The 10510-nt window shown below is 49.5% G+C and overlaps 1 protein-coding gene across 1 annotated transcript in view; it reads right to left on the bottom strand.

Moving 5' to 3' along the window:
- APMAP (adipocyte plasma membrane associated protein) overlaps nt 1-10510 on the bottom strand; it is a 28222-nt gene that overhangs the window by 12246 nt on the left and 5466 nt on the right. Inside the window, exons 2-3 of the mRNA XM_007451446.1 lie at nt 7747-7863; nt 2457-2572 (exon numbers count right to left, since the gene is read on the bottom strand). Coding sequence (XP_007451508.1) covers nt 2457-2572; nt 7747-7863 — 233 coding nt within the window. The remainder of the gene's footprint in view (nt 1-2456; nt 2573-7746; nt 7864-10510) is intronic.

Below are 10510 nucleotides of genomic sequence, written 5' to 3'. Positions count from 1 at the left end.
CAGCAGGAAATTGCAAATTAAAACAGCCATGAGATACCACTTCACACCTATTAAAATGGCCAAAATCCAGAACACTGACAACACCAAATGCTGATGAGGATCTGGAGCAACAGGAATTCTCATTCATTGCTCGGGGGGAATGAAAAATGGTACAGCCACTTTGAAAGACAGTTTGGCAGTTTCTTATGAAACTAAACATACTCTTATTATATGATCCAGCAATTATTTCCACGAAATAATTTGCACACAGATGCTTACAGCAGGTTTATTTATAATTTCCAAACCTTGGAAACAACCAAAATGTCCTCCAGTACGTGAATGGAAAAATAAACTATGCTACATCCAGACAACGGAATATTATTCAGCAACAAAAAGGAATGAGCTATAAAGCCGTGAAAAGACATGGAGGAACCTTAAATGCGTATCAGTAAGTGAAAGAAGTCAATCTGAAAAGACTATATGCTGTATAATTCTAACTCTAAGACATTTGGAAAAGGCAAAACTAAGGAGACAGGAAACAGATCAGTGGTTGCCAGAGGCTGGGGGCAGAAAGGGATGAAGAGGTGGAGCACAGAGGATTTCTGGAGAGGCAGTAAAAATTCTCTGTATGATACTATAATGATGGATGCATGTCATTAAACATTTGTCCAAACCCATAGAACGTACACACCAAGAGTGAACCCTAATGTAAACTGTGGAATCTGGTGATGATGATGTGTCAATGGAGGGTCATCAATTATAACAAATGTACCATCTTATGGGAGATGTTAAATAACAGGGCAAGGGGCTTCCCTGGTGGCACAGTGGTTAAGAATCCGCCTGCCAATGCACAGGACACAGGTTCAAGCCCTGGTCCAGGAAGATCCCACATGCCGCGGAGCAACTAAGCCCGTGCACCACAACTTGAGCCTGCACTCTAGAGCTCGCAAGCCACAACTACTGAGCCCACATGCTACAACTACTGAAGCCCCCGCGCCTAGAGCCCGTGCTCCACAACAAGAGAAGCCACTGGGATGAGAAGCCCACATACCGCACGAAGAGTAGCCCCCGCTCAACGCAACTAGAGAAAAGCCCGCGCACAGCAACCGAAGACCCAATGCAGCCAAAAATAAACAAATAAAATAAATTTTAAAAAATAATAATAATGGGGAAAGTAGGGGGTAGGGGATATAAGGTAAATCTCTGTACCTTCCCCTCAATTTTGCTGTGACCCCAAAACTGCTCTAAAACATAAAGTCTATTTAAAAAATTAAAGGATGTTTATCGGCAACTCCTGAGGCTAGTGCCTCCCTCCACTGTCAGCAGCAGTGGGTCCCCAGGGCCTTTGTGTGGTTCACACCTGCAGGGGATAACCAGAAATATCACCAAAGGACAAGCAGCTCATTTAAGAGAGAAAAGGGAGGCGTGATGAGAGAGCAAGATGAGGCATCAGGCCAAGTAGAAAAGACAAGAAAAGCATCCTCTGAGAGATTTTTTTAAAAATCACTATAACTCCTCAAAGTTCCCGTTTTAAATGTTAATACTGAGTTTTTTTAACCAAAAACACAAAGTCTGTGAAATTAATAAACATGAAAATGTTTTTAAGAGAAACATGAAGCTCTATCACGAAGTGCCCATCCCTCCTGAACAATTCTGACTTTGCCAAGAGCAACCACCAACTGCAGAAACACTCAGTCCTCGGGCCAGCCAAACAGTAGGGCTGGGAAAGAGGGGCTGGTCCACAGCAACAGAGGTGGAGGCGTGGGCCTGACAGGCCTTCAGAAGGAAACAGAAGCACACTGGCCGCCCATGCCCACAGCCGTTCCACCGTGCTTTGGAAAGACGGCCAGTGAGCAGAGGTAAGAAGTGGCTGGGAAATCCTCACATCTCAACCCTCGGCAACCTTTTCATTAACTATATTTTTTGATTCCTGAGTTTAATTCTCATTCTAACAGACAGAAAAGACCTGTTCCAGGTTGCTACAGACTCGAGAATTAGAACCAGACCCTATTCCAGTTCTTAGGTTTGGGCAAGTTTGAAGCAGATGGTTACCCTAAAATGTACCCACCAAAGGGAGCTTTAAAAAAAAGTGGAAATATTGAGAATGGTTCCTGTTCTTTTCAAAAATGAAATCTACACAAAGACAATCTGTGCTAGGAACGTCCTATCAAGTAACACCTACCCAATGTGATAAATGAACTGAACACCAATGTTTGTCCACATTTTTTCCTTTTTCCTTTCATTTTAAAGGGTCCAACAGTTTGAGCAGAATAAAATGCTTCACAGACATGAACTCAAAATCACCCAGCACTAAAATGGCCTGCAACTCGGAGAGGTGAGAGGCTCCCGCAGGGCATCTGGTAGACAAACACGCGCACGACCGCAGCCAAGAAGGCTGCCCGGGGCTCCCCACGGAGCTGCCCCCACAGGACCCCACTCAGGCAACAGACAGCGCCAAGTCCCAGGGGTCTACTTACCCCCGATATGTGCTATGGACTCTGGCCCAACAAGCTGATTTTCAAAAAGCCTTTCCGCCTGTCGTAACTTCGTATTTGGTTGCAGGACACCAAGCAAGAGCGGGGGTTCTTTGAAGCTGTAAAATAACGCAATTATAGGGATTTGTCTATAAAAGTACATGAAGAGAGTATTTACGGAGGACCTACAAGGACCTACAGGCATAACTCCCCATTCTTTGACAAAGCGCACATGTTCCAATAACATCCTTAGTTGCCAGAAGCACAAGTTAAGAAAAAGAATTTCCTGGGATATCAGGCAAGGTCACAGCACAAGAGAGAACTGAGAAGGTAAGCGTGGCTGATGCAAGAACTCCACAGGCGCAGCCACCAGAGGTCACCTGGCCTCCGCCCACCCATCCAACCTGCTCCACCGTGCGGTTCACACACCCAGGCCTTTATTCTCCCCTGGGCTGCCAGGCCATCCGGATCCAGCTGAGACAGAGAGAGCGGAGTGGACATTCCACAGTGACAGCCTCACCTCCCACTCCAGAGGGGACAGAAGATGGCTGGGCCTGGCGCCACAGCCCCAGCGTCCGCACACGCACACCTGTCTCCCGCCTGTCACTCTCGGGGGCCCCCCAGCTCCCTCTGGCCTGGACCCCTCCCTGCACGCAGAAGCAGCCCCAGGAGCTCTCCCCTCTCCATACACAGGCAAATACGCCATTTCTCCCAACCCGTCAGCAACTCTTGCTGATGCCACCTGTACAAGTCAGGTCCTCTGCTGCCAGCCTGGTCCACACCACCATCTTCCCTCCCCACCTCCTCCCTTGTCCCCCACAGTCTGCTCGCAACCCAGCAGCCCACCTGCACCTTGGGAAACACAGTCAGATCACGGCATCTGCCCCTCAAACCCCTGCGACGGGCCCTCTCCCCTGGAGCCAAGGTCTTCCACGAGCTCCTCGCCCTCAAGCCCGGCCACAGCCTCCTCTCCTCCCCTCACTCTGCCTCCCTGCTGGTCCCTGAGGGCACCGGGCACCTCCCATCCTAAGTCTGCTGCCTCCTCTCCATCACCTTCTCAGTGAAGCCTGCTCCCACCACCCAATTTAGCGTCCAACACCGCCCCCAGAAGCACAGACCCCACCCCACTCGACTCCGTTGGCAGCACTTTTCAGCTCTCACTTCTCTATGTTGACTGTCTGTGCCCACAAGAACACACAAGATCAGGGATTTGCTGTGTTTTTTCCCTGTTGTATCCTGAACACCTGGCACCCAGGAGGCTCCCAGGAGTACCGTGGGAGCGAGGAGAGCTCCCACTTCCCCCGCACTTCGCCCACCAGAGTGGGACAACCAAGGGGGGTGGTGGCTGGGTGGGGGGTGATGTGGTAACTCTCCACCCCCATCCCCCGCCAGGCAGAACTCTTCACTCCCTTCTGCCCCTACTCAAGACACAGCACAACTCCCCCCAAATTAAATCCCCCCGCTTCACCATCTGCTGCCTCCCAATTATGGCTTTCTACCTGCTTTTCAAAAACACACTCTTGGGTTAACTAACGAGTTTTATTTCCAAAGGGGGAGAGCAGGACCATGACCTGTAACACACTTGGGTCACACCCCCCGAGGTGCAGGTACCTGTGTAAACGGAACAACAGACGAGCACACAGAGCAGGGGCAGAGGAGCCTCCCCTGAGACTCAACCTCCCTCTGCCCACGTGGATGCTGCCCGTTTCCCTCCACTCAGGAAGTCCTCAGGGAGCGTCCCTACCCTCAGGAAGTCCTCAGGGAGCGACTGCAGCATCAAACTAGTCAGTGCATCACGTGCTGTCCCTGTGCCCACGGAGCCTGAGTAATCTCCACGGGGAAACAAGAAAACATAGGAGAAAATGCAAAGGACACGCAAAAAGGGCCCCCAGGCCCGCCGCTGGGCGCAGAAGCATCAGGGAACAGCAGCCCAGGAGGCCCAGCCCAGCACCTTGGGCCAGCCCAGGTCCCATGGACTCGCATTAACTCGTTAATTGTTGACTCCTCGTAGTTTTCTTATGACAGGGCCAAAAGTAAGCTCATCACACGAGATGAATTGTACATAAGCACAGCAGTAGAGGGCTGCTGCTTGCTCAGGCAACACTGTGCCGTCTGTTCTGCTGTGGTAGCTTTTATTAAAGCATTACCTATGTTAACATTTTAAGACTTGTTTTCTTAACATTTCAGAAATGCCAAAGCAGCAACATATGCTTTTATTGATTATACAAGCAATAACGGGCTTTCCTGAAAACATGCCGTGCTTCGTCCTTGAGCGCAAAAGCAGCACAAAGTTCCCACCATTATTTTGATTATACTGAAGCAGCACAAGGACATTGTCTTGTGTTCCCACCATTCTGATTATACTGAGGACATTCTCATGGATCAGCGCCCAAAGCACTCAATGCTTTTTCGCAGGCCCCCGGTTTGCCGGGCGGGGGGGCGGGGGTGGGCTCAAAGCATTCAGGACTGTTTACAGTTCTGGCTTATTCACATGCCCCCAGTTTGCCGGGGCGGGGGGGGGGCCTCAAAGCAATCAGGACTGCTTGCAGTTCTGGCTTATTCGCCAGCCCCCAGTTTGCTGGGGCGGGGGGGCTCATGGGTCACGTCTCCTTTCCATGTCCTCAGTTATTCCACTACACTCCTATTCACTCGTGCTACTCCCCTTAACTTCAGTCACCACTTATGCTCAGTTTCCAATTTTATCCTGTTTCTCCCCATGGTTCCATTTGATCAGGATCACTCTTTAGTCTTCCTTCTGAGGTGGAACTGAGGAAATGCCCCCCCGACTGTGAGCTGTGAATGTGTCTCACAAGCATGTGGCCAGGACACGGCCCATGGGCCCCAGTTCAGCAGTGGTCACCGCAGCCTCCACCCACCACTTTGTGGAAGGACTCAGCTTCCACCCAGAAAGGAACAGAAACATTATTTTTCATAAAAGGATAGGACTGTTTCTGCCATATTTAAACCATATTTTTCAGTCACTGTAAAACTTAACATAAAAGACACAGTGTTTTAAAGAAGAGATTTTTGTAGCTATGATTTAAAAAACCAACAGGAATAGTAATTCTTCTAGCAACTGAAAGCTATTACCATTACTGTCAAAAGTATGCATTTTATTAGCAGAGTGAAACTGTAAAACTCAAAGATAATAAATAAATAGTAGCAACAAAATGCTACAGGTGGTCAGGGATGAGGAGCAAATAGAAACACAAAAAATAAAACTCAGGCAAGGCCCACGGGACACCTGCAAGGGAAGCAGAGAGACAGTGTCCCATGCCCCCTGACCCCTTCAGGAGGGAGACACAATGGGGTCCTCAGAGATGCTCAGGAAACCTTTGAGCCACCCAACCCCTCTGGCTCCACAAGCGGACGCTCCTGTGCAGTGAGGACCACTAAGCTGATTCAAGTTTCCTGCGCCCGTGCCAACCACAGGTGACCACACCACTGGGCTCCCATCTCTCCACATGTAAAATGTATTCTGACGTACACTGAGCAACAGCCTCCAGGAATCAGGATGTCACATATGTCGTGTCCACTAGTCCCCAATCTTCCTAACAAAGAAAAGAAGGCTGCTCTGCACAGCAGGATCTGGCCAAGTCTGGCAGCCTTCCCACTGACTCTGCTCCCTAAGGACTGCCACCAACTGCATAACAAGCCACCCTGGAAGGGTCTCCCCTGGTCTTGTGCCCTCTGGGTCTGTCTGTCCTCTGTTTTCCTGAATCCCCTGCAGACAGGGCCCCCAGGACACCTCTGCCAGCTGAGCCCCACCAGCACTGAGACTGTACCGCTCACCCTAGTCGGTGGGTCTCCCCCTTCCTTGTTCATTTTGCTCTGAAGGGAGTTTTACAAAAGTCCTGTTTGCTGCTGTTATCAGCACTTTTCCCCAAACCCCAGATCGTTCCCGTTCTCACCATGTGCCAGCCTTCTGCCTTCATTCTGGCTTTGGGGGCCCACACCCCCAATGTGGGAGCCAGTCATTCCCTAACTCTGAGCCCAGGAGAGGCCCGTCAGCCACACCGGTTTCTCTGGGTTTCTCCTCACCCAGCACATCTACTCCATAGACAGGGCTCATTCTGCACAACCTCAAAGCCTTCCTGACCTCGCTCCCCTCCAGGCTATCAGGACTTCACACCTTCTTTCCCCGAATTTCTTCACCACTCTGCACAATAAATGACCTCTACTGAGATCACAGGTCTTCGGTCATGGAAGCTCTAACCCTCCCTGTCCCCTCAGATGCCAGATGCTCACCTGCTCCCCGCTGCCTCCTCTCTCCAAGGCCAGCTCCCCAGCCCAGGTTTTGATCCCCAGCTGTGGACACAATTCATGCTCCTGCCTGGCCAACTGGATTATCCAGAAAGGCCCAGGCAGTTTGCCTTTGGGGCAGGCTTAGCCGCATCCTTCTACACAGGGAGGGAGTCGGCAGGAGGGAGCCCCTTGGAGAGGACGCCCAACACACCACCATGAAGCCTCAACTCTCACTCACAAACCACCAACGTGTTATTCAGTTGTACCTGTTAGATTCTCTCTATACTGAGACAGGGTTCTTATCTAAAGCTTTTAAGTCTTACATGAACTCACTCATAGTAAACTTCAGACAGCCTCATCACCCTGGGCGGTTCTGAGGGGAAACAGGAACTTACTGAACCAGACTGCACAGCCCTTGATGTCATAAATAATCACACCAAGAGGAGCCTGGCTCTGCGTGACTGTAATTACAAATGTGAATACATTCACAAGACCCTGAGGTGTATACTATTTTTTCAAGTTATAACGGACTGCATTACCCACAGATCCCCACTGATAAAGGGTAACTTAGGAAAAATAGAACAGTAATTACAAGGTTTACCAAAAATCAGCTACTTATAAATCCTTATTCCAGCGAACATATTTGTGACTGCTGAACAAACAGCACTTATCAATTTAAAAAAAAAAAATCAGTTACTTAAAAAATTTAAAGAAGGTAACTTGAACTTAACCTCCGTTATGTGTGCTTTTGACACTTCAAATGAATTCAGGTTAATCATCTCTAATACTTAGGCTTCTCTTGTTTGGGATTTTTCTGGTTTTTAATTTTGCTTTGTACAGTTTTGTTTTTGAAACAATAACGTGGATAATACTGTACAACATCTAACTTAACATGAAACACAGACACTAAAGAAATCACAGATCTCTATTTCCCATAATAACTTACCTTTCAGAGCAGGTTGGTTTATCAGTCGAGAAGTCATTTCAGCCCGTTTACTATATTTTGTCAAGCAGCACCCCCAGCCCCCCAAGTTGTGCAACAGCTCACCTGAGAGGCTGTGGGTCTATGGGAGAGTCCAGCAGCATCATGGCGCCAAGCAGGGGGACGGTGAGGAACACAGCCAGCATCAGGAAGGTGGCTCGGAACACTCTGCCACTGAAGGAGCTGCCAGAGACAAAGCACAGTAAGGCACTGGGCAGGGCTCAGGCGGAGTGGCCGCAGTCTCGGCCCTCTGGGCAGGGGCAGCCCTCCCACCTGGCCTGCCCACCACCACCTCCACGTCAGTGACTAAAGGTCAGCACTGTGCACTCCATGTCCTTGCTCTTTTGTTAACCTTTCAGTTATTTCCAAGGTAGTCTGCTAAGCTGTATCTTGGATCCTCTAGCAGAGGTTAAAAGTGGGCAAACCCAAAGAACTGATGGGCACAAAGTGACAGAGGGGAGAGTGGCGCTGAGGCAAGGAGCCACCCTCATCCACGGGGAAGACAGCATCCCTCAGCCACCACCTCTGGCTGCCTGGACTCAAAGAAGCAACGCTCAGAGACAAACTCAAGAAGGAAATAGGGCTTCCCTGGTGGTGCAGCGGTTAAGAATCCGCCTGGGCTTCTCTGGTGGCGCAGTGGTTCAGAATCCGCCTGCCAATGCAGGGGACGTGGGTTCGTGCCCCGGTCCGGGAAGATCCCACGTGCCACAGAGCAACTAAGCCCATGCGCCACAACTACTGAGGCTGCGCTCTAGAACCCACGTGCCACAACAACTGAACCACGTGCTACAACTACTAAAGCCCATGCGTCTAGAGCCCGTGCTCTGCAACAAGAGAAGCCACTGCAATGAGAAACCCACACACCGCAACAGCCCTCCCTCGCCACAACTAGAGAATGCCCATGTGCAGCAACGAAGACCCAACACAGCCAAAAATAAATAAATAAATAAATACATAAAATTAATTTTAAAAAAAGAAGAAAACAGAAGCAGAACGTCCTGAGCATCCAACCCCAACCATTTTGGGCATTGCACCTCTAAGAGCTCAAGAGGTGACCCCAGCTCTTCTGCCTGAGAGAAGCCTGACAGATACAGACAGTTAGAGAACCTACAAGATCACACCTCCAGGCCGTCACTGCGAAAGCCGTGGGGAGACCTGACAGTACCCTGGGACCTCTAGCGAAGCGTGTGGACAAATGACCATGGGGGACTGAAACTCCTCTCCAACAATCTTCACACATATCCTCACTCACCCATGGACCAGGGAGCACGTGAAGCCTCCTGCTAAGAAATAAACTGCCCAGGATCACTGTTGCCTTGCATCAGCGTATTCAAATTCACTGAACACCTGAAATCAAGAGTAACTTAAAGCAAATTAAAATCATGAGCTCCTAAAGTGGAAAATCTTTTTCTATCAAAAAAAGTTGACTTGAAAAAAATCAGGACTCACACTTAACAAAGCAACTTGACATGAGGGCAATGTTTCACTTGACTTTTGACAAGATGGTTTCAATGAAGAATGCAGAAATGTGGGGGCCTGGGTGCCAGCCCCAACTGTCCCAACTACAGCCATGCCACTTCAGGTGAGCTGTTGCACCCCGAAGCCCACAGTTCCCCACTGTGACTCGGGGTTTGCAGCAGAGTAACCTCAAAGTCCTACCCGGTTCTGAACATTCATGATTTTAATAAGCAAATAAAGCAGAAAACAAATTGTTCTGCTTCTACTGGGGGTAGCTGGAAATGAAAGAATGACAGAGTGCCCCCTGCAGACATATGGACAGCATGCTCAAGTGCTTGAATCCTGCCCTCAGTCTAAACAGGAGGAACAGACTGTCCTTAGAGCTGCCAGGAGGAACGTGGTGGCCCTGCTGATACCCTGGTTTCAGCAAAGTGAGACTGTGCATGACTCCTGAGCCCAAAACTGTGAGAGAATCAATTTGTGTTGTTTACATTAAGTGTGTGGTTGCTTGTCATGGCGGCCACAGAAAACTAATACAGTTTTTTTTTAATTTATTTATTTTATTTTATTATTTATTTTTGGCTGTGTTGGGTCTTTGTTGCTGCGTGCGGGCTTTCTCTAGTTGCGGAGAGCGGGTGCTACTCTTCATTGTGGTGCACAGGCTTCTCGTTGCTGTGGCTTATCTTTGTTACGGAGCACAGGCTCTAGGCGTGCGGGCTTCAGTAGTTGTAGCATGTAGGCTCAGCAGCTGCGGCTCACCAGCTCTAGAGTGCAGGCTCAGTAGTTGTGGCACACGGCTTAGTTGCTCCGTGGCATATGGGATCTTCCCGGACCACGGCTCGAACCCGTGTCCCCTGCATTGGCAGGCGGATTCTTAACCACTGAGCCACCAGGGAAGTCCTAATACAGTTTTCTGATTAAACTAAATCTGTTACCTGGAAATGGGGTGCTGCTGTAACAAGTACCTAAAAATGAGGAAGCAGCTCTGGAATCGAGCTATAGATGGAGGAGGAAAGAATCGTGAGGATCAGGATAGAAAAGGTCTAGATTTCCTCTAACTGACTGTTGTTAGAAACACGGACCTTAAAGACTCTGCTGGCAAGGGCTCAGGACGAAGTGAGGAACAGACTGTGAGCTGAAACACGGACACGGAAGGCACTGCTGGTGAGACCTCAGGAGAATGCCAGGACAAGGACCAGATCTGGAGGAAAGCAGACCTTGTCATGCAGCAGCAGAGAGCTGGGCTGACTGTATCCCACAGTGAGAGGGACAGCACACCTGTACCTGATGAGCTGGGACACCTCCAAGCAGAACTGAGGTGCACCTGTACCTTCATGCACAGGGGACAGTGCTGACCTTTGACACGTCCCTT

The sequence above is a fragment of the Lipotes vexillifer genome, unplaced genomic scaffold (genome assembly GCF_000442215.2).
Source record: "Lipotes vexillifer unplaced genomic scaffold, Lipotes_vexillifer_v1.1 scaffold670, whole genome shotgun sequence".
Taxonomy (NCBI): Eukaryota; Metazoa; Chordata; class Mammalia; order Artiodactyla; family Lipotidae; genus Lipotes; species Lipotes vexillifer.
Note: the sequence above shows the minus strand (reverse complement) of the source record. Positions and strands in the feature narration are given on the sequence as shown.